The 24,276-nt window shown below is 30.4% G+C and overlaps 2 protein-coding genes across 4 annotated transcripts; both read right to left on the bottom strand.

The window, feature by feature from the left end:
- Nucleotides 1-1,282: 1,282 nt before the first annotated feature.
- Nucleotides 1,283-6,006, bottom strand: LOC128279512 (L10-interacting MYB domain-containing protein-like). Of its 3 annotated transcripts, none has more exons than XR_008269714.1 (4): nucleotides 5,840-6,006; nucleotides 5,707-5,742; nucleotides 4,984-5,058; nucleotides 1,283-1,724 (listed from the first exon to the last, which is right to left on the bottom strand). XR_008269714.1 is itself a non-coding variant. In XM_053018470.1 (3 exons), the coding sequence occupies exons 1-3, from the start codon at nucleotides 5,884-5,886 to the stop codon at nucleotides 1,451-1,453; spliced, it is 357 nt and encodes a 118-aa protein (XP_052874430.1). In that variant the 5' UTR covers nucleotides 5,887-6,006; the 3' UTR covers nucleotides 1,283-1,450. The 3 variants fall into 3 exon arrangements, 1 of the variants encoding a protein (XP_052874430.1); XR_008269715.1 differs by having other exon boundaries at nucleotides 4,984-5,050; XM_053018470.1 differs by lacking the exon at nucleotides 4,984-5,058.
- A 4,712-nt stretch (nucleotides 6,007-10,718) lies between these two features.
- Nucleotides 10,719-11,609, bottom strand: LOC108469406 (mitochondrial pyruvate carrier 3-like). The gene is made up of 5 exons (XM_017770294.2): nucleotides 11,484-11,609; nucleotides 11,245-11,346; nucleotides 11,106-11,158; nucleotides 10,963-11,036; nucleotides 10,719-10,878 (listed from the first exon to the last, which is right to left on the bottom strand). Exons 1-5 carry the CDS (start codon nucleotides 11,536-11,538, stop codon nucleotides 10,836-10,838), a joined length of 327 nt encoding a protein of 108 aa, XP_017625783.1. The 5' UTR covers nucleotides 11,539-11,609; the 3' UTR covers nucleotides 10,719-10,835.
- Nucleotides 11,610-24,276: the final 12,667 nt, after the last annotated feature.

Here is a 24,276-nt window from a genome sequence, read left to right as displayed (position 1 = left end):
AGCAGAAAGCAGAAATTACTTGAAGGAAGCCGTTGGAATTATCTCAGAAGCAGATCCACTTCAAGATTGAAGATCTCCATTCAAATTTCTCTCGAAGTTTATTTGGGTTTTTTATGTCTTGTTGTTTTTTATAAATTTAAGATGTCTTCGTTTTACATTATGAACTAAATTCCCTAGATACCTAAGGAAGATGAAACCTAAGACGGATCTTATTATTTAATGTTCTGAATTTAATGATAAATACATGTTCTTGTTCTTAATTATGTGTTCTTAATTCTTGTTTTAATATTTTCAGGATATTAATTCAAGTTGATGTGCTTATTCAGTGGAGCAAAAGTCCCTGTTTAGGAGTAGATTTATCATAATTAAGCGGAGTTGCATGCAACCCTAGAAATAGAGCGATATAAATCTGTCGGATTAGAGTCAAATCTAATAAGGGAATCCATAGATCGAGTTAATGCGACAATAGGGGTTTTAATTAGAAAGAGATTTCAATTAATCAACCTAGAGTCAGTTGTTCTTTGTCCCGAAAGAGATGTTAACATAATTTAGGGATTTTTACGGATTAAGGCAAGTGAATAAATCGTTTGATTCAGAATCGGAATAATAAGTGCAGTCTAGGTGGATTCTTCCTTGGGTATTGTCTTTATCTTTGGTTTATTTGATTATTTTCTTCATTCTCTGTTTCGTTCATTAGTTAATTAGTTTAGTTAATTTTTAGATTAAAACAATTTATTTTAGGCTAAATAATAGAAAGATAGTTAATACTAGTACTTTTAGTCCTTGTGGATATGATATTCTGGACTCACCATAGCTATACTACCATTCGATAGGTGCGCTTGCCTTAGTCGTGATCGTAGTCTAGTTTAGTGATTCATAAAATGATTATCAGCCTCGGATTCATGACTCACTAGATAATCAAACACAGAACACAGGAAGTCATCATCAAATCCTTCTACCTCTATCGACATCACTTTTTCGTAAAGATGTGGTGTCTTATCCGCAGTAAATTGTTCCAAAGCATTAGCAATTTTGCCAAGTTGTTCACCCACAAATTTAATTTGTTCATTGTCATTTTCTTGAGCATTTTTTCTTTTATGTTTGGATGTGTCAGACGAAGATACTTTTGTTCTTACCTCTTCAGTCTCTTCATTGTTGTAGTCTATAGGCACTGAATCTTGGTTACCATCATCCAAATCTATGTCAGCAAATGTTTTGGAAAAATTCCCTGTTTCCATATATTTGCCAACAACTAAAGCCATTTCATCATAATGATCAATGCTTTTATTCAAAAATGGTTCATACTTCTTGTGTGCCTATTAGATATTATACACAATTAGAATAACAAGTAAAAACAATTGAAATATACTTAACATATATATACATATATTACCACCACTGCTGCATCATACGTCACTCTATCACATGTGATCATTTTTAAGTTATCATCCTATCCAAAACCACTTTCACCCAGAATTGTACATATAATTTGCCATTGGTTTTTTAAAACCCTCGAATGATTTTTCACATGCTTTGCATCGCATTGGACTTGAAATCTTTCAGAAATAGCTTCGGCAACTCGACTAATAGAAACTGCTTTGAAAGTGTTAGAAGGCTTATTTCCTTTCTGGGCCTCCTCTGTTAGAATTTCAAGAAAAAGATGTTCCATCGGTTTTGTCCACCTGAATTGCTTGGAGGTCCCTTCTTTGTTGCCCTTACCCATTCTACATTAATAATTTTCATTGTCAATCATTTTAATATCCAACAAGCTTAAACATAATAAATTCAATATCTACCAAATTCAAGACATAATAATTTCAAAATCTAGCAAACTAAAATTTCAATATCATTATCCAACCAACATTAACAAAAAAAAAAACAATTTTAATACTAAAACATACATAACCTAGAAACAATAACCCTAAGCCCTAAACCTACCTAATATTTTAGCCATATAATCAATCCATATAGTTTGTGCAATTTCATCTCTCTTAGCAGACCATTCTCTTGCTTCTTTTCTTACTTCTCGCTCCGTAAGAGTTGATATTATCAAATTAGATTGGTATTATCAAATCAGACTTAGGATCCTCTATAATCCTTGATTAAGTAAATCACTAGGATCAATTCCCATTATATGATTATGAATGATACAACAAGCCAAAACTATATCTACTTTAGTTTGAAAATTCCAAAATGGTTCAGCATCTAATACACGAAACTGTTTCTTCAAGATTCCAAAAGCACGTTCAATAGTAATTCACAATGATGAATGACAAAGATTAAAGAGTTCCTTTGCATTTTCAGGCCCCTAAGCGCTAAACTCTTTTAAATGATATCGGACACCATGATATGGGGTAATATATCCATTTGGGATGCCATATCCAACATCAGCAAGATAATATTTACCTACAATTTTACAAAACATAATTATTACTAATAAATTATGAGCTTAGTAGAAATATTTGGTATTTAATGATTTATAATTCTTACCTTCCGGAATTCTTAATCCTCTTGGGCGTGAAATTTCATCACTTAAAATACGAGAATCATGTGCACTACCTTCCCAACCAGCTAGAACATAGGAAAATTTCAAATTAAATGTAATGGCAGCCAATACATTTTGTGTCGTCCCCCCTTTATGGCTACGAAATCTTCCTTGAATGCTAAGTGGAACGGATGCACGAACATGAGTTCCATCTAATGCTCTAATACAATCTTTAAAATAAGGATAAAACCTTGGATTGTTTCTGATTTCACTAGGAGTTGACCCATCAGGTAATCTAATAACTAGCTTATACAATTTCAAAATAGCTCTCAATACAACCCTAAAGTAACGGTGAATTGTCTCAATTGATCTATAATATCTAGATCCAATCACTCGAAACTTTTTATTATGACCAATTATATGTAAAAATATAACTACTTACTCCCTAATATTCACAGATTTAGTTGACTGTAACAAATTATTCCTACTAAGAATATCACACAAATTAAAAAAGGCTATCTGTTTCATCCTTATCACATCAATACAATGCTAGTCACCACTATATAAAATACTATTAATATAATTTTCTCTTTCATAATTTCAATTCGCACGAGGGTGAGAAGCAATTTCCTTCCTAGTTTTAAATTTTTTAATCCAGAGAGCCCCAAAGGCTAAAACTGAAGCCGCGACTCCGACAATTGTATTTTGATCTTGATTACGATCCATCTACACAAAATAATGCCACACAAATATTTGATCACTACAAAAAAGATGCAAACTTTTCATAATATCACATATATGACTAAAGTTACCATGACTAAAGTTATCATGACTAAAGGGAATGGAGTTAACTAACCAACCCCAACTTATCAAACAAAACAAAGTTTAGTACAAAACCAAATAAAACGCAGCAAGAGCATATAAAAAATAAACCAAAACCTCATCTGATTCTCCACTTTTAGCTAAACTTTGGGTATTTTGTTAACATTAATAATTAGTTACTATCATAGTACTTGGGGTATTTTCTTTATTTTAAATTTAAGTTGAACTCAACTTTAAGAAAATAGTTGGGTGAATTGAATACAAAAATATAGAAAACTGAAACATTAGATTAACTTTTTGTTGGTTCAAAAAAGAAAAAAGAAGAAGAAAGAACAGAAAAAGTCAAATCTCAAGCAACAAATGATCAAATCTAGTAATTACTCTTACATCAAAGGATTAAACAAATTTGAAACCACACATTGTGTTGCATATTTTAAACCAAAAAAGTTCAGTCAAAAACATCAACTTATCTCAAGAATCATCCTAAAAAAAGATGCAATTAAAACATTATAAAACCACGTCAAATATGCAGGCTAATTATTCAAGAATTCCTCTACTAATCTATGCAATCAAGAGGCTCTACTAGTCCCAGTTACTCAAGTAACCAAAGTTACTAGTTTGTACTTGTTGGCAATGGCTCCTACTCCTACTTCACGAGATTCTTGACTATTCTACCCGTTCCTAAACTTCCTATTCAATCTGCTAAATGATGTTGCAATGGTGGAGGGGGTATAATTATTTGTGATTATTCTACACGCCTTTCTGCAGTGAAGATTGTAGACAAGAACAAATCGAGATAGATGAAGCTAAAGAAAAGAACATGAACCTTTCTTCCTCAATAAAAGCTATGAGAAAGAAGGGCCAAAGGGAGTCTACATCTCTGAATGAAGCTCAAGGTTACTCTATTCGAACTAGCACAGTGGCAGTTGCTTAAATCACACCACAAAGGAAATAAACAAAAACATATCTACCATATATATATAAAAAAAAAAAACATACTGCTACAGTTTTAGCTCTGTGAATGTTATATCTATATGAGGATATGAAATTAGCCTGCCTAGGATCTACTCTATGATATGGCTCCTTTTTTCTTAATATATACAAATATCTTGTTCGTGATGTTATTTCCAATTATGATAATAAATTTTTAATTGTTCTATATGTGAAAGTTAATGAAGAAGAAAACAAGGACCATATACTTTCATTTGTCTTTTTATTGCATTTATTCTCATGACATAATATAAATATAATACCTTTCTTTTTTAATATTTATGAATCATAATTATGGCATATAATCAAATTTAAAAGGCATGATTACATCAACATCAAGAATATAAACATGGAAAAGGAATGAATAAAGAAGGCATTTAAAAACACCATAACCAGAAATAAATGGCCTTAAATAGCTTAACTAAAACTTAAAATTTATCCAAATAGTATAAAAGATTGAGAGCAGATCAGTCAAAAATGAAAAATTACAAACATTTTAGAGACAAAATTGATGGGATTCTTGAAATTTATACACTTTGAAACATAAAACTCCATCAAAATAAAAATTCAAACTTTTAGCAGAAAACTGGGAATTATTTGGGTATTAAGCAAAGGAGAAAGTTGCAAACTTTTATGCATAGAATAAGTGAAAAGATGAACTTTCTTTTTTTTTTCCTTTCTCTTACCTCAAGAAAATTGGATCCAAGAAAGATCAACCAAAAAAAAAGGTTAATCACCCATTTAATCCCTGACCTTGAAAGCTCCAAGTAAGCAAAAAAAAAAAGTCAACTTTTATCAGTTTGATAGAAAGAGCAAAAAAAGGGAAGAAGGCAAACAATACAAGCTTTCAAGCACTGTGTATATATATATGTGTGTATGTATATATTTTTTTCTTTTGTTAATAGTGAAAGTTGGTAAGGTTTAAACTGTTTTAAGGCACTAATCAAGGTTGCTTGTTTTGCCTAAGGAAGATATAAAACAAAGCAAAGCAAAGCTAAAAGCACCCAAAAACTGAAGCAAAAGTAGTGGAGAGGGGTTGATGAAATTGAAACATGGTGTCCTAATATAAGCTAAGTTTTAATTTAAGTAATCCCAGTTCAACCAGAAGTGATTAGAGAGACTTCAAAACCTGACACTGTAATGACTAAAAAAAAAACATTTCTCTACTTCTCGTAGAGACTTAAACATGCATTTCATGAAATTTGGCTCAACCATAAACCCAACATAAAAATCTGAAATGATATTGCAATTACAGAAGCACAGGCAAAACCCTGAATCGATAGAATTTACCCAAACCCAAAAAAAATTAAAAATAAAGAAACAAAGAAAGGCATAAAATTTCAGGCATAAAATAGGTAAAAATGTGGACAGTAAATAACAAGAAGAAAAAAAGAGAGCCTATGCCATACCTTAGCCAAGACCTAGCGAAGAAGAATGAGATTTGCCTGAGAAAGAGAGAAAGAAAAGAAATGAAACAACAGCATGAGAAGAGAAGATATGCGACGGAGTAGAAGATGAAGAACGGAAGAAGAAGACTTTTACCTGGATGAAGGAGGAATCGGAAAATGTCTTACAGAAATGAAATCCATAAGATGTTTTCCCTAAAATATAAGGCATTTTACCCGTTTCTTGGAAAACATTTTCCATTTGGAAAATGTTTTCAGTCAAACAAACATCGGAAAACCAGGAAAACATTTTTTGAAAATTGTTTTCCTACAAACAAAAGGAACCTTATTGTTGTGGTGGTAATTCACTTAGCTTAAGGCAAGACCCAGAGTTATTGTAGGTGGTAAACTGAGATTGTTAATGATATCACCATTGAATTCATGAGGTTCTTGGAAAAATTGGATTTGTAAACCGTAACGAAAAATAAATTTAAAGAAAATAGAATTTTAAATTTTTTTCAAAATAATATTTTGGTTGTGATATATAAAGTAATAAATATTTAATTAAAATTATATCTTTTCGATTCATCTGTTAAGTGTAAGCTCGCTTCGAATTAGAAAATTTTTCACAAAAATTATCAGTGGGTTAATAAAAAATCTCTTTTCAGATAATTTTCTCTTTTCACATAAAACTTAATCACTTTAATATTATAACATTAAATTTAATTTATTATTAAATTAATACAATACTTTAAAATAAGTATTAAATTTAATTTAATATTAAAACATTAAAATAATATTATTTTGAAATAATTAATCTGAAACCAAATTCTTTGGTAAAATCCACTAGGAGTGTAACTCTTTTATGGCTCAACCACCGAAGACCAGCCATTGCAAGCCACTAGAACACCGCCAACACAGCCGTGTTCGACGATGCAGTTGCGACATCCTTTCAAAATTTCGAGCCGGTTCAGTCCAGGTCAGTTGACGACCTAGCCAGTCCAATCTAGCCACTGGTTGGACTATCGGTCTGATTTCACATATCAGGCCAAGTTCGACCAATTTTTGGGTCTTGGTTTCAGTTTTAGGCTTTCGAGCATAATTTACGATCTTAGGTCTAAATTTCAAGTTCAATTACCCATTGAGTCAATTGTCTGACTTGAAAATTAATTTCCAATAATATCATATTAATTTTAAATAATTTGATTAATTTAATTTTACTTGATCAAAATTATTTTTTCCCAAAAATAATTTATTATTTCAAATTAATTTTTCAAGAAAATTCTTTAATCAAATTTTCTAGTTGAACAATTCTCATGACTTCCTAATTTAATTCCACATTGAATAACTCGACCCAATTAAATTATTTCCAAAGTAGTAAAATTTTCGTCTAATTCAATGCAGTCCGGTCGAGCTTTTGTTTAGCTAGAGAAGGGACCAATCAAACATATACAATTAGGTTTTAGTAATTGCAATTATGTTTAGAAGCTTCGTTCCAATAATTTGCAATTACTTAATCATGGAGTCAGTCCACAAGAAGTATCATGATTGAAAACTCCTAATTATATACTTTTTACGAAAGCAATTCATTAAACTACTTTGTCCAATGATCTCGTCATATATGTGTTACCCTCATATTATATTCTTGATTCATTTGAGTTAAATTCGTTCACTCAATACAATCCTATTTTATCTCATTATTACCATTGTGTCTTCTTAATGATTAATATGATCGTTGTCAACAAATGATTGTGATAAATTGCTCGTTCGAGAATAAGCGACCCGTGGTCACATTCCATATTTATCAATCCACACAATGTCAATGAAAGGATATTATTAACTCTTTAATTGAGTTATGAATACCATTGTTTCTAGTAAAGCCATGCCATACACAAATCATGTATCCAATGTCGAGACCATTTTTAAATCGAGTTTTGGAAAATGGGAATCGACTTTAAGAAAAACGAAAACGGGAGTCGCCACCAATCTTTTTAGGTGTGATTGGATCACCTTATAAAATGTTTTGTTTTAAAACATTTAATTTTGGTCTACGAAAGTCGAGAAAACAGATTCGGGAGTCGGTTACGTACGAGGAAGGGTTAGCACCCTCGTAACGCCTAAAAATTGGTACCTAATTGATTATCAAGTGTCTTTAATGTCGGAAATTTGAAAGTTTTAAGATGCAAACCTCTTTTAATTAGAACGTCTCAATTTTGAAAATTAAGGCTCACTTATTTCAAACGAGTCAAAACATCACATCCAATAAGTTAGGACGCAACATTTTAAAACCTTCGAAACTAAGCTCGTCTTTCGTAAATTTCTATCTCGAAACAACAAAACACCATATCCAGTAAGTTAAGACACTATGTTTTGAAATCTCGAAATAATTGTTTAAATTTTGAAAACTCAAAATCACTTAGAAAGGTGCTTGACTATTCGAATTCAACGAGAAAAGTCGCAACCCAGTAAGTTAGGGCACTACCTTTCTCGAAGGTTCCAAACATCAAGCATTGCTTTTTATTTTTTTAAAAAAAAACCTTGGAATATTATTTTAAATGACGTTTTAGGATGACGTTTTAATGCATCATGAAGCATAGATGTACAAAATATTCTAACATTTCCATACAAACATAAATAATATCATTAAGACAAAACTAAATAACATGAACATACGTTTAATGAAAAAAATCATACTAGGGTAAATATAAGATAATAAACAAATAAAAACATGATTAAACTAAAAGAAAAACATAATACATGCAAAAATTATACGACAATATATATCATAAATAAGCACATAAAAGAAATAATTAAACATAGCATATAAAAAAATGAAACTATGCACAAATAAGATAAATGACATATACAAAAAAATGAATAAATAGAACATTTACAAATTATAAAAATATAATGCAATAGTTCAAAATACATGAAATGATAATATAATATATATATGCATAGAAAATATATATTTGAAAATAAACTATATAAAAGGTTAAATATTATAATATATAAAACACATAATCAAATGTATAAAAGATAGGAATAAATATACATATTTGAAAAATGAAGAAATTAAAATAAAAAAAGGTTGAAAAACTAAGATAGACGAAGAATAAAATAAGAACAAACTACAGAGAGTAAGAACGCAAGAGGGAGAGAAATTTGAGTGAATGCTTTCAAGAATTCTTATTGCTTCCCAAAACTCAAGTGATTTACAATGAAGGGAGAGGCCTCTATTTAAAGTTGAGCCTCCCCAAATCCAACGGTACAGATCAATTACATCAACGGTTAAGATTAGAGGATATCTACAAATTAAATCTCCAAGATTACAAGATCATATCTTCAAGATTGCATATCATATCTAAGATTGTATCATATCTAAGATTGCATATCATATCTAAGATTGCATATCCTTAAAGATTATATTTTCATATGAGTCAAGCTTATAGATGGACCTTAAATCTTTTCAAGTAATGGGCCATTCTGATTGGGCCAAATTATATGTTTGTAATTTTGTACTGGACTTGGACTTTATTTTATTTTTATTTTTGGGGGATTTATTATTTTAAATACTGAAATGGGCTAGGCAAAAATGGGCTATTACATCCAACATATCAGCTATGGGCTCGATCATCTTTAGAGCATAAGCCTCCACTTATATTAAAGCACATGAGTTGTATATGCATGGTCAGTGACAAACTCAGGATTTGGTAAAGCACACCATGAACGCCACAAGTGAATTAATTCACAAACGGATTCAAAATAAATTCATCTTGGGTCCAGTCCAATGTATTATTCTACCAATGAATACATCTATGTCTCTCTCCGTGGAGTCAACTGCTCTGATTGCCAAGACTAGTCATCTCCCTAATTGGAATTGCTGACAACATAATAATTCTTCTCAGTATTTGAATCAAATGCTCACTTTAATTCTTTTACGGGATTATGGGCTCATTTAGATTACCTACTGAAGTAAGTTGTCTTTCTCACAATGTAAACGTTCTTACAATGTCAATTATCTTCAGTTTGAACTTAGACAATCAATGAACTAATATTTGCTTGACACAATTTCACTATGCATGCAAAATATAAGAGACAGAATTATAAAAGATATAATAATGAAATGTGAAATTAACTTTATTTATTTTTTCATCGTTCAAATAAATAAAAAAAAGGTAGTTACATGTTTACTACAACATGGACACATTTCCCAATAGAGACATGATGGTAACGGTGAGTGTTCGGTCGAATCTAGTAAAAAAATTTCGAGTTAATATAGTTGACGAGTTATATTTTATCATCCTAACTCAATTTGATTTTTTTTAATCGAGCCGAGTCGAATAAAGTGAAATTGTTCAAGTAACAATATAACTTATTCCATATTAGAACACATAAATTTGAAATTATAAATATTTGAAAACTTTTTTAAAATAATAATACTTTATCATATCACTAGTTAACTTATTTAGGTCCCCAAGATTATTATTCTAGAAAATTTTTAAATTTTTTACTTTATATATTTTTAGAATTTTTTTGAAATTTTATAATTTTAAAATATATATTTGAAATTTTATAAATATTTTGAATTTTAAAATTATTTTGATTTTTTGTAATTTTTATCGAGAAAGAAGTCAATTTGCTTGTTTTCAAACTTGATAGGGACTAAAAGGGTATTTACACTAATCTGTTATTCAAATTGTAAAATTCAACTTGAAACTTAAATTATTTATTCAAGTTGATTCGAATAACTCGATTCGATTAACTCAAAATTTAAATTTCTTTCAATTTATTTAAATCAAATTGAGTTTTGGTCATTTATCAAAAAAAATAATTAAGTGACACCCTAATAGTATTTGGAATGGAAAAGTTGTTTAAAGGGGTTCACCACGAAGAATGGTTCTCGGACTTGATCACAAAGAGTCCAATCGAAGGATATTGACGTATTTCAATCAACCCAATCAATATCACAGAAATACTCAAATCCGAATTTCAGTGGATCTTAAGCTAAACTAAAACAGCATAAACGCATCATATACACCCTCAATTTATGCATTCAAATTGGATTTGTTAATGAAGACAAAAGTTTGTCACTTATTCAACCTGAAGAGTTCACTCCTTTTTTTATCAAATTCAATCAAACAAGTGTATCTTCAACATTCTTCCCCAACACTCGACTTGTGGATCAACTCATACCTGCAACATTAAGTTTACGATAAAATTCTTATCTCTACCAACTTATTTCCTTTATTTTCAGCATTAAGTAAGTGAGAAACTTACTGAAATTTACGTGAAATCTGGTAAGAAGCAGTGGCAAACATAGCAATGCTAACACCGAACAGGTTCCAGTTCTTCTGCAATATTCTCAGAATTAATGGTTTGCCATTACAGCCATAAAAACATAAAATCAACCTTATACGTACGGGGGTAATTACAGTGCTGTACTTTGCCCAAACAAGTCCACTGCATGCTAGAGCTGAAAAAACCATTTAAAAAATATTCATATTCAATACAAATTCAAACAATATGACCGATAATCTTCCCAAGAATTCAGGATTAGACCTGCTTGTTGAGGGTAAGAAACAGTTTCAGCTGGCTTTGTTGAAATGTCAACAACGTTGGCAATGTTGACAGCCCATTTGAAAGTTGGTGCCCAGAAATGAACTGTGATTAGGGAATATTGCTAAATAACTCAGATTCAGATAATCATAATATAATGAACCCAAAATTGCAAAACACACATAATTATTAATTAATCTAATTAACAGTAATTAAAAGGATGAAAGAAAGAAGGAACAAACTAGTTTTCGGCCCCGCAGGATGGTTGTAGAAAGCTTGGAACTTGGAAGATGCCATCCTACCTTTCTGCTTGATAGGAAACCTAAGTTAATATCTTACCATATACACTTGTCTTTAAACAGCTAATCAACTTATTGACTTTATATATATATATATATATATATATATGTGTGAGACAAGTTTTATTATATATATATATATATATTTGAAAATATTTAGAATTTTTATATATATTATTGAATTTTTAAAATTAAGATTAAATTGAGAATATTTGTAGATTTAGAGGGTTAATTTTTAAAAGTAAAATATGTAAAAGTTGTGAGCTAAATTTCTTATCACACTAATTCTTTTAACTGTTACGTCAACTTACCTCAAGATGACCAAATTGTGTAACATGAGTTACTTAAATTACAAATTTTTTTATTTTATTTTAGGTATAATTGAATGGTATCTTACCCTAATATATTTTAGTCTTAGGATGACTTAATTGAAGAGGAAAGTTCGGGGTAGATGATAGTATTAGTTAAAACCCCAAATTAAAGCTTTGTTATTAAAGTAATAAAAATGATCTTTCAAATGATCTCATATGCTTCTGACTTCAAATGGCATTTCTTTATAAAAAAAATGCACTAAAATTGTTTTAAATGATAAAACAAATACGAGGATCAACTGTGGAATTTATTGGCAAAGGTGAATCTGAGGGGAGGAGTTGGGGAGGCAAGTTCTTGGCCCTATATATAGTGGAATTACATTTTCTTCACTTTTAAAAGTAAAATTTTCAATATAATTATCTTATAAATAAAGAAATTTAATATATAATAAAATTGTACTTTTATCTTTTTAAAATAAAAAATTATTTAATCCTTTTGAAAGTGTTAGAAAATATGAACTTCACACACAAATATATATATATATATATATATATATATAATAAGAATAATTAGAAGTTACTATTTACTATTATAAAAGGATAGTTTAAATTAACAGTGATCTAATTTGGTTAAAGTTTATTAGGCTTTAATTATTACATAAAGTATGAGCTAAATATGTGTAGATACTTTAGTAATTAATTTCTAATTGATGATATGTTAATTAGAAATTAAAGTTAATGTACAAAGTTATAAATTTGGATTGTGATCCCAAATTACACATACTAACTTTTTTGATCTCCTATCTTTAGAAAAGAGAGAGTCATTATCTCTAAAATACTTGTGTGTTAGTTTGAAAGATCGAAGCCACAAGACTTAAAGATTTCAACATATTGATAGATTTTAGTACGCTTTCACATTTAATTTTGTTATTGTCTTATTTTTTATGTTATGATACGACAAATCCTGATAGATTAAATTTTGTATCAAAATTTTACTATTGTAATATAAAAGACTTGGACATGCAATGCTGCAAAGAAAATGACACCAACCTCAACCAATCAAAGGCAAACAGCTTTTATCACCTTACTCGCACATTTTATTTTTGAAAACAACACCCAAAGAGTGTCATTAAAAGAAGGCTTAGATATAGTAATTTTAAGGTATAACCATAAAAGCTACCATTGCTCTACAAAACTATTCTCTCAAGCTATAATCACATTTTCTTTCATTAACTTAAAACATTGAAGAAACTTCCATAGCATAAGCTCTAACACTCCGTAAAATTCTATGATTCACTTCAGAATAACATAATAACAAATCACTTAGATTTTTTAAACAAATATTTAATACGTAAAATACTAATTGATTAAGTTTAACTGATTAAGTTTATAATTGTGAAGTTATGATTTTTGCATATGAATGAGTTAACTTATGCATTGTTTTAGTGTTGTTCACTTAATAACAGCTAAATAGGAGAGTTCACTAGTGGCATTTTCATATAAATCAACAGGGATTAACATTTAAAAAAAGAACATACCAAGAAACTGTCGGTAAAGCAATGATATTAAAAGTACAATTAGCACAGAAAAGATTCGAAAATTCACTATAGGAAAAAAGACTTTTAGCGGCGTTTTTTTTGCCTTTAGCGGCGTTTTTAAGCGCTGCTAATACTTTTAGCGACGCCTTCCCAAGCGCCGCGAAAAACGTCGCTATATGCAGCGCCACAAAAATTAGCGGCGTTTTTTAGAAAAAAAGGCCGCTAAAGACCAGGACCTTTAGCGGCGCTTTTTTAAAAAACGCCGCTAATTTGCCCAGTTTTGCAATATGTATTTTTGCACCTATATCCAACCCTCCTGGAAGAAATTCAATCAAAAATAGCAAATATACCATGAAATCCAACCAAAACACGCAAATTTAAATAATACAAAATTATACGAAAAATATATTATATAAATTGTAAATGAATATTCAAAATATTCTTAAAATAATGTTAAAAGTTACAAGAAAACAAATGTCTATGATGGCGAATTTTGAAATTGCTGGAACATAGTCATCATAGATCAAGTCATTCTTTGGAGTTCATTGTATTTCTGCTCGCTCGCCTCCTCGCTCCGCCTCCGCCTCCTCGCTCTCGCCTCCGCTCTAAGTTGAGAAATTTGCTCATCTGTGCTAGCTTGTATCTGAACTATCGATCTTTTAACCTCTGAACTTCACTTGACTTTGACTCCTAAGGCATGTATTGGTGCGAGGTGGATCCAAAATATTGGTCGGGTTAACACGGATCCTTGAAATCTAACCCGACCATACCTTTCAGACCCAAAACTTCATTAATAATTACATTATCAATATCCTCAAAATTAACAGAACTATCAATCAAGCGATGCTTCATACTCGCCTTCTTATCTTTTAGTTTCTCCTAATAAATCGCTTAAAGAGTTAGAAACGAAATATATAATAAAAGGAATACAACATAACATTATTTAAAATAAAATAATAAAACGATTTAATTAAAACATTATAATTAAATATTATAAATATTTATAATGAATCAATTTTATTAAGTAAATATACCATAATTTCTGCACCTCGGATGACATCGGAGTTCCATCTTTTTCTCATATGCGTAATGTCAAAAAGTTGAAGGCGCCCAACTTTTGACCAGACGAGGCTTCCTACAATATAGTAGTAAAAATATTATTTAATAGTAAAAAGTTATTAATACTTGATAGATTTAATAAATCCATAGTACCGCTGCTTGAGCTACACAAGCAAAACTTTTCGACACTACCGGTAAGCGTAAATTTTGTTTTTGCTCGCTGCTTGTTCCAACTCGCTCACGGTCCTACATAATGAAATTATTATTACGTATATAGTAAATACTATAAACCGAAAAATTTATAACAGTTTGCAAGTACATAATACCTCTCCTTTCTTCGAATTCTAAAATCGAACCGCATCTTCCCATTGGTACCTCAAATTCCGGTGGGACATTTTGCAATTTTTCTTGAGGCTTATGGGTTTTTAAAATATTCTTTTTCAAAATGCTTTTATTGTCTCTCCATTTTTTACCCAATGCCTTCTTAATATAGGCATCGAGACCTCTAAAGCAAACCTATCCTAAAAACACAAGTTTAGGAAGTAAATATAAATGAAACTTAAACCAAAGTATTATAATTACATTAACGTTTTGTTACCTTAATATTAGAGAGCTTGATTTTTATTGCTATCGGGCATGTTATGCCATGATTCGTAGTTGATGGGCAACATATTGGCATTTCGTGCTATAATGCCCAAACACTGCTAAAAGTTGAGCTTCTTGTCCAACAGTGACCATGGTTGCTTCTAGTTACTTTGACACGCTCGATGAAATTTAAGTTATATAAATCATTAGGAGCATACGTCCTCGACCTCTGCGCGTCCCACCATTTACAGCTGAAAAATAATAAATTATTACTATATTGAAATTTAAAAATAAATTAGTAATAAAATTTAATACAATTTGTAAAATAAACTTAACATTACTTTAAAATTCCACAGACTTGTCAAGTGTCTCCGGCACGCTTGAAGATCCAACAACTGTCTGCTGTTCAGTACTTACTTCTTCTGAATTTGTAGTATTCTGTACAATACTAAGATCTCTCAATCTTCTTCTAGGCATTTTTCCTGCAACACATAAAATAGATAAAATTTTAGTAAGAAATAACAACAATAGTAAATATAAAATAGTTAAATTATATAACATGACCAATGTTAAAATTATAACATTACATATAAATAAAAAATCATAAAATCTTACTACATCATAAATCGTAAATATCTTCGTCTACATCCTGACGAACCCATTGAAATTGTGTACTAGTACTAAGGATATTTTCATCTAAGTCTTGTTCTGGAAAAGGCAAAGTTTCTGATCTTTCAACGATGTCATCTCTACTTACATTCCCCATGTCAAACAAGTCTCTAGGGGTGTTTCGGAGTACAACGTACCAACCCTCATCAATTGGATCTTTCGAGTAAAAAACTTGTTTAACTTGAGAAGAAAATACATACGGCTCGTCTATCAAATGTTCTCCAGTGTGAATTAATCGAGAGAAATTCACCCTTGTAAAACCAAACTGATCATTTTTAATTCCGCGAGCAGTATTAGCATCAGCCCAATCACATCGAAATAAGACAACTTTCCATTTTCCATAATAATCCAACTCAATAATGTCGGTTAGAAGTCCATAATGCTCCACATTTCCCTCGACAGGATTACTGTCCCTAGCACTAGCGTAACTTGTAATTAAAGAATTAACAACTACTCCACAATTTTGAGTTCTCCTCAATCTCTCGCGATATTTGGTATGAAATCTGAATCCATTTATGATGAAGCCACTATATCTTTTTACTGCTCGATTCGGACCTTGGGAAAGCCATTTAACTTCGTCATTAACGACATTCCCACTCCAAACCTATTGAATCGAAAGTAAATTGAGTAATTATAAATGTTATGAGAAAACATTATTATTTGTCAATAAAATGTTGAGTTGCATACCGTTTGGCTTAACCATTCATGAAAAGATTCTGCGAATAACCTATTAATCTTGCGATGTTGTAATCTTCGTGAGCGTGGACGAGATCTTAAGATTTGTTTGTACTCACTATGTTAAACACATGTTTAATTCGTTAAAAAATAAACAAATCAAAAAAAGAAGAATATTTATCATATTCTAGAACTTACTTGCATAATTGTTCAAGTGCATCGTGGTGGAAAAGAACATATCTATGTACTTGTATCCAAGATCGGTCATCTAATTCTACAATTTCAACTTTGCCGATTGGTTCTCCATAACTTTGAAATAAATAAGTTTTGTCCAAGTTAGGATCATTGAGTCTGGCATTTCTACTTGGTCTATTCAATCTTGTTTCAACATCTAAATATCTAGAACAGAATGTCATACACTCCTCTGCCAAGTAGCCTTCAGCAATTAATCCTTCCGGATAACGCTTGTTACGGCAATAAGACTTCAATTTGCTTAGGAACCTAAACACCATATACAACATCATCAAAACTGGTAACTATAGGTATAAAGGTGAATGCCTTTGAAATAAATTAGCACCTTTCAATTGGATACATCCAACGATAGAAAACTGGCCCACCAATTATTGCTTCACGAGGAAGATGAATGACAAGGTGCACCATAATAGTGAAGAAGGAAGGTGGAAAGATCTTCTCCAAATTGCATAATGTCAAAGCAGCTCGATCTTGTACTTTTTCAAGTTTTTCAACATTCAGAACTTTGCCACAAATTGCTTTCATTATATTGGACAGCTCAATTATACAGGACGTTACCTTCTTTGACATACAGCACCGTAAAGCAACTGGAAGTAGATCTTGCATCAGGATGTGATAGTCATGTGATTTTAATAAATATAGTCTTCGATCTTTAAGACTTACACATCGAGATATATTTGATAAATACGCATCCGGAACCTTTATATCCTTCAACACCGTGCAGAACATTTCTTTCTCTTCCTTTGACATTGTAAAAATTGTAGGCGGCAACCAATATTTTCCATTAGAAAGTACTTGGGGATGAAGATCATGCCTAATTCCCATGTGAACTAAATCAAGTCGACTCTGAAGATTATCTTTTGATTTACAATCGACGTTCAAAATTGTCCGGATGATGTTCTCGCAGACATTCTTCTCAATATGCATCACATCAAGATTGTGGCGTAATATGTGATGCTCCCAATAAGGCAACTCAAAAAAAATACTTCTTTTCTTCCACAAGTCCGCCTCATTAGAGTCATCCTCCTCGTCAGATTCATCATCAGATTCATCCCTCGATCGTATATTTGTTTGCTTGTTAGATGGTTGATTCAGGTTCTCATAACTGAAATCCATATCTTTTAACATGAATAAGATTTCAGATCCAATGGTCTGCTCAGGAGCTTTTTTCAACTCTTCAGTACCGTCCAATAAAGCCTTCTGAAATCTATATCTATGATTTTCATCTAACCACTGACGATGCCCCATATAGTAGAACTTCTTCCCATTATATAACCACTGTGAACACGTTTGAGCAGCACAACAAGGACAAGCATAACGTTCTTTGGTACTCCAACCCGATAAATTCGCATATGTCAGGAAATCATTAAACCATAATTGCACACTAAACCACTTTTCATATATATATATATATATATATATATATATATTAAAATAATAATTTATATATATTTATCTTATATACATTTATCTTCTAAATTAAAATCCAAAATTATACTCTAAATTTAAAACCCTAAACCTGAGACTCTAAACCCTAAACCTTAAACCGCAAGCACAAAACCCCTAACCCCAAACTTTAAACCCCAAAACCATTCAAGAACCCTTAAACCAACCATAACTCCTAGACCATAAAGCCTAAACTATAAAGTACTTTAAAAACTGTTAACCTTAAACCATAATTGTAAACATATTTTTGGGAATTCGTGTGGCCAATGTTAGTGTAGTACAAATTAAAACACATATATATATATATATATATATATGTTTATATTCTTATATTAAATAATATGAGTATATACAAAATAGCATGAATCTTAGTAAAATCCAAATGTTCTTCGTTAATTTCTAGCTCATAGTATCATTTCCTTAAACCCTTAACCTAAACTTAATTTTTAACATATTTTATTTGAGACATTCTATTGAATCTAAATATATTTAAACAAAAAAATAGATAAAAATACACAATAGCATTATTATTTATACAAAGTTACATAACTTTAATAAAACAATTTCTCTATTGGAACACTCTAGTTATAATGTCCACTTTGTAAGATATTTCTATGTTATATAAGCTTGGAAATTATACATAGTTCAACAAATGCTAATTCGACATTCAAAATCACCCTTTCTTAATAGCATCCCATGTAAAAATCTGGAAAGGAAATTATCTCTTAAGAAGTTAATAATTGTCCCATTGTAAACTTCAACCCTAACCTTTAAACCCTAAATCATAATCCCTAAACCCATAATTCATCATAAACCTTCAAATACTAGTTAACTCCTAAACTGTATATCTTAAACCATAGTTAACTCATAAACCCGCTTAAACCCTAAACCAATATATATCTTAAACTATAATGATAATTAATTTAATATTTTAAATTCAATACTATCTCTTTTACGATTATAGAAGAAAATATTTAATATATTGTATAACCATAAATTTTAATAATTATTGTTTTAGGGGTAATAGATTAGTGTTTATGATTTTTTTGGGGGTTTAGAGGTTATATGACTTTTAGCGGCGTTTTACCAAAAACGCATCTAATGCTTCGGTTTTTAGCGGCGTTTTACCAAAAGCGCCGCTAATGCTCTGATTTTTAGCGGCGTTTTACCAAAAGCGCCGCTAATGCTCTGTTTTTAGCGGTGTTTTACCAAAAGCACCGCTATTGCTCTGTTTTTAGCGGTGTTTTTTACTAAAACGCCGCTGTTGCTCTGTTTTTAGCGGCGTTTTAAAAAAACGCCGCTATTGCTCTGTATTTTAAAATTTTTGCGGCGTTTTTTGACAAAACGCAGCTAAAAACGCCGCTAAAGCCCTATTTTCCTGTAGTGATTAAGTTAGAGAAAAAAGGGTTCTCATGATGTCTTCAATTATTGCATGCAATAGACCAATTTGCTGCCATTAAGTACACAGGCTGCTGGCATTACTTTCCAAAGGACATATGCAAGACCGATTGCATCAAATACCATTTATGTTCCGTGTTGGGTTGTAACTGCTACGGTCACATGGTCAGAGTTCCAAGTTGAGCATTTTCCTAATCTTTCTGATCCCACACATTTTGTACTTTATTACATGTATGTGCATGGGGCAGGGCTTTAATTTGTAGACGTATTGTGTCGTATTTTTCTTGATTACAAATATAATAAATGTTATTATAATAAATGATGACAAATATCGATGGCCAAGAACACTGAAATTGCAATACAATTAATCGTAGAATGCCACTTGATAGATTAGAAAAGAGTATTAAGCAAGGATAAACATAGTAACAACGTAACAAAATCAGAACCCTAATATTACTTGGGTAAACTACGTTAGTAACCTCTAGCCAAAAAAAAATTTACACTAGTAATCACTTAATTACTAATAATAAAAAATTTTGGCCACCCAACAATGAAAAATTACAAAATAATGATGCAACTATTAAAATTTTTCTTTTTTTATCACGGGCTGGCTAATAGTAGCGACTTTTAAAATTGGCACAATAGCAACTTTAACCCTCAGCATGTCGAAACCATTTTTTTAAAAAACGGGGATCGACTTTCGTTTTGAAAATGATAAACAAAAATTTGGAGTCGCCACCAATCTTTTTTGTTTAGGTGCGATCGGATCACCAAGAAGTTTGGTCATTTTAATAAAATATTTTGGTTTACTAAAACAACAATTTTGGTCTGCGAAATTTGAGGAAACGGGTTCGGGAGTTGATTACGTACGAAGAAGGATTAGCACCCTCGTAACGCCCAAAATTGGTACCTAATTGATTAATTAATGTCTTAATGTCGAAAATTGAAAAGATTTAAAATAAATTTTGAAATGCCATCCATTTTTATGAATGTTTGTATAACTCGAGGTGGATATTAATATTCTCTTGTTCCGAAGAAATAAAATATCACATCCAACATGTAGGACACGACATTTCAAACCCTCGATACCAAAATCATCTCATGATTTACAAAACTCATGCATTGAACTTTTAAAAAGGATATTCGGTTGTTCGGTCAAACGATAAATCGAAACCCAGCACGTAGGGCACGATTTCTCGAAATTTCCAAACACAAAATATTGCCTTGTTTCTAATTTTTACGATCCCTTTTTATGTCGCTGTCGATTTTGAAAATGCTCGAATTAGCTCAAAATGATTGCTAAAGATTTCCTTGTCTCGAGGTATCAGAGTATCACATCCCGTAAGTTAGGACACGATACCATGAACGCCCGAGCGCAAGTTTGTCTTTAATTTTAATTGGAATTCTATGTGTTTCAAAACTCAAAAGGATACTTGGCTATTTAGAATTAACGAGAAAAATCGAAACCCCGTAAGTTAGGGCACGATTCTTTGATATTCCAAAACGCAAGACATTGCCTTATTTAGAAAATTTTGTTTTTAAAACCATAGCAAGTGTGATACTTAAGCGACGTGTATCATTTGTTTGGATTAAAACGGTCAATGTTTGGACAAATACATTTGAGGTAGATGCACGATATGATTTAAACGAAACAAAATGAAAGGGAGTATAGACCATGAAATAATAATACAAGAATAACATCACAAATGTACGACAAATATAAATATGCAAGTGAATGAATTAAGGTACACGCAATAACAATAATCACTCAACATGCATTATTTAAATGTTAACATTAGTAATCAAGGAGAAAAAATAAATAAATGAATGAAATAACATATGTGATAATCTAAAATATATAGCATAAAGAAAATTAAAACGAATAAAATATAAAAACTATTTAACATGATAATAACTAAGTTTTAAAAGTAAATAAAGTGAAAATGGATCTTTAAAATCAATAATATATAAAATGATTTAAGAAAAGATGATACGTTTATTTACAAAAATTTTAGATCAAATGATGCATACACACACATATATATATATATATATATATATATGTATATATAAGTATAAAATATGTAATAATATAAGGAAATAACTTATAATGGGTGATAAATAAAATAAATAAATTGAGCTCTAAAAAGGAGGCATAAAACAATTCAAAATAATAAGACAGTTTTAAATAAATAATACATAAAACAATTTTAAAATGAAAAGGCAATTTAAAGTAAAGAATATAAAACAATTTATAATAATTAATATATATAATATCTTGGGCATAAAATAAAGTAACATATATAAAGCAAACTTCAAATAAACAATATGTTAAATGAAATAAGATGAATAATACAAAAAATAAAAATAAAATAACAAGAACACTTTAAAATAATTTACCAAAGAGCTTAAAATGTGTAAAAGAAAAATTTTAAATAAATATTGTTCAAAAATAAAAATATATATATCCAAAATAATATTTATAAAAGTTTTTTTAAATAAATACCTATATAGTCTTAAAATTAATAATAATAAAGGTTTACAATAGATAATAAAAGAGTTTAAAATAATTTTCATATAAAATAATGTAACTAAGTAATATATAAAAATTTTAAAATAGAATTTAGTTCAAATGACATACAAAATATTTAGAAAGAATAACATGAAAAAGAAATTTGATGTAAGATGATGCATAGAAAAATGTTTAAAATAAAAAATATATATATAGGTATATATGTAATAATCTAAAATACCAAGATACGTATAAAATCTAAAATAAATACTACATATGATGATTAAATGAAATGATATATATAAAATATTTAAAATTGGTAATAATTTAAAATGCATGATATGTTCAATAATAATAATAATAATAATAATAATAATAATAATAATGTAGATAAATACATAAAATGATATAATAATAATAATAATAATAAACTAAGGAATAACAATGATACTAATAATATAAATAAAATATAAACAACAAAAACATAGCAATAGCAATAATAATAATGGAATGAAGGTGATAATAATAATATTAAATAATATGCAAGAGAATAAAATACAATTATAATACCATAATATCAAATGATAAAATAAAATATAAAAGAAAAGGACGAAAAGGGGCTAATTTGAACTCTAGACAGAAATTCGAGGCAAAAATAATAAAATAAAAAGAAATAGGACCGAATTGCTAATATGCGTAAGTTTCAAAGCCAAATTAAAAAGGAAGTGAAATAAATGTGGCATGATTGAATGTTTGCGCAAATGAGAAGGACCTAATTCACAATTCCCCTATTTTCAATTAAAAGGCACATATTAGGCCTGTTAAACGGGTTAAAGTGCAGGCCTTATTTTGTGTTTCCAGCCCCTATTTTGAAAAGCAAAAACAGAGAGTTCCTTAGCTCTCTCTCCCTCATTTCCCCTTTTGCTAGGGTTTATACCCATCATTGCCGCAGCCATGGAGCCACCGTAGGTGGTGGTCGGGGTTGCGCGAATGGGGTCTTTTGACCCCGATTTTGGGGGCGACCGAAGGCCCTATTTTCTTAACCCGAAAATATGAAAGGAGAGACCCCCATTTTCCTTTTTGAGAGCCGATTTCAACGACGGAGTAGGGCTCCGATGTCGCGGCTCCGAAGTTCAAGTAAGTCCCCTTTCTTCTTTTTTATTTTTTTGTTTTAAAACTGATTTTTTGAACAAAAAAGGAAAATAAAAAATAAAGAAACGAAAAAAGGAAATAAAACTCAACCTTTGTTTTCTTTGATTGCTTAAATCCTCCCCCTTTTACATCCGTTTTTTAGTGGCTTTATAGCTGAAAAATAACAATACAATATTATTCCTCGTTACTGTTTATGTCTAGGTTCTGCTCTCTGTATGCTCTTGTCCTTGCTACTGTTTTATCATTGTTTCAGCCTCTGTTATGGCTGCTACTTTCGTTTCTCTTTTTGCTCTCTTTGCAGGCTTTGAAGGAGGTGATGGGATGGAGCAGAGGAGTCAAGCCTCGGGACGAAGCGTGGGTGGTGCGCCCGAGGAGGAACGGCGGCAGCTCTTAGGCTAGGGTTTCTTTTTTTGCTGAAAGTTAAAGTTATGGGCTTTTGGGCTAGGTTTAGTTTGGGTTCAGAGTTGTAAAGTGGGCCCGATCAAATTTGGGTCTCTACACAGCATTTATACATTGTGTCAATTGAACATTGATTATAGAAAATCTAACCTTCAACATTTACACATTGTGTAATTTGATCTTTTTTGTAACTTTACTTTTCTATGTGATCCTTTCACCTAAAAAGCTAAAAAAATAACTTTATTAGCTAAATTTTATTGAAAACGTAAATAAAATAAAAACACCCAAAAATTCAAGATAAGAATTTTCATCTTTTCTCATTCTTTTAAAATTAACCCTTAATGTTATAAAGAAAAGAAAAATTGTAAAAAGAAAAATCAAATTACACAATGTGTTGATGTTGATGATTATTTTTTCTAGGATCAAGACTAGATTAACATAATTTATAAATATTGATGGTCAATGTAACACCTTAACCTGTCTCCATCACCGGATTAAGGCTATGAAGTATTACGATAAATAACGAATCCCAATATATCATAAAAGCAAATCAAACATTAATTTAAATACTATTCATTCATGACATTCATACAAAAACGAGCTTTAAATCAAGTATACATAACTTAAAAATCAATTTGGAAACAATTAGGGACTAATATGAAACAAAATAGAAAAATGTAGAAAAAACTAAAAACAGGGGTCACACGGTCGTGTGACAGAACCCAGGTTGTGTGGCTTAG

The sequence above is a fragment of the Gossypium arboreum genome, chromosome 8, assembly GCF_025698485.1.
Source record: "Gossypium arboreum isolate Shixiya-1 chromosome 8, ASM2569848v2, whole genome shotgun sequence".
In the NCBI taxonomy this organism is placed as follows: domain Eukaryota; kingdom Viridiplantae; phylum Streptophyta; class Magnoliopsida; order Malvales; family Malvaceae; genus Gossypium; species Gossypium arboreum.
Note: the sequence above shows the minus strand (reverse complement) of the source record. Positions and strands in the feature narration are given on the sequence as shown.

What these genes read in the sequence shown, in the direction of transcription:
- LOC108469406 (XM_017770294.2), bottom strand. Translation starts at nt 11,538, where the DNA reads ATGGCATCTTCCAAGTTCCAAGCTTTCTACAACCATCCTGCGGGGCCG. An exon ending in TCCTGCGGGGCCGAAAACTA is followed by an intron (nt 11,347 to 11,483) that starts GTTTGTTCCTTC and finishes CCCTAATCACAG; the next exon opens with TTCATTTCTGGGCACCAACT. An exon ending in ACAGCACTGTAATTACCCCC is followed by an intron (nt 11,037 to 11,105) that starts GTACGTATAAGG and finishes AGAATATTGCAG; the next exon opens with AAGAACTGGAACCTGTTCGG.
- LOC128279512 (XM_053018470.1), bottom strand. Translation starts at nt 5,886, where the DNA reads ATGGATTTCATTTCTGTAAGACATTTTCCGATTCCTCCTTCATCCAG. An exon ending in CCGATTCCTCCTTCATCCAG is followed by an intron (nt 5,743 to 5,839) that starts GTAAAAGTCTTC and finishes TCTCTTTCTCAG; the next exon opens with GCAAATCTCATTCTTCTTCG. An exon ending in TTCGCTAGGTCTTGGCTAAG is followed by an intron (nt 1,725 to 5,706) that starts GTATGGCATAGG and finishes TTATTAATGTAG; the next exon opens with AATGGGTAAGGGCAACAAAG.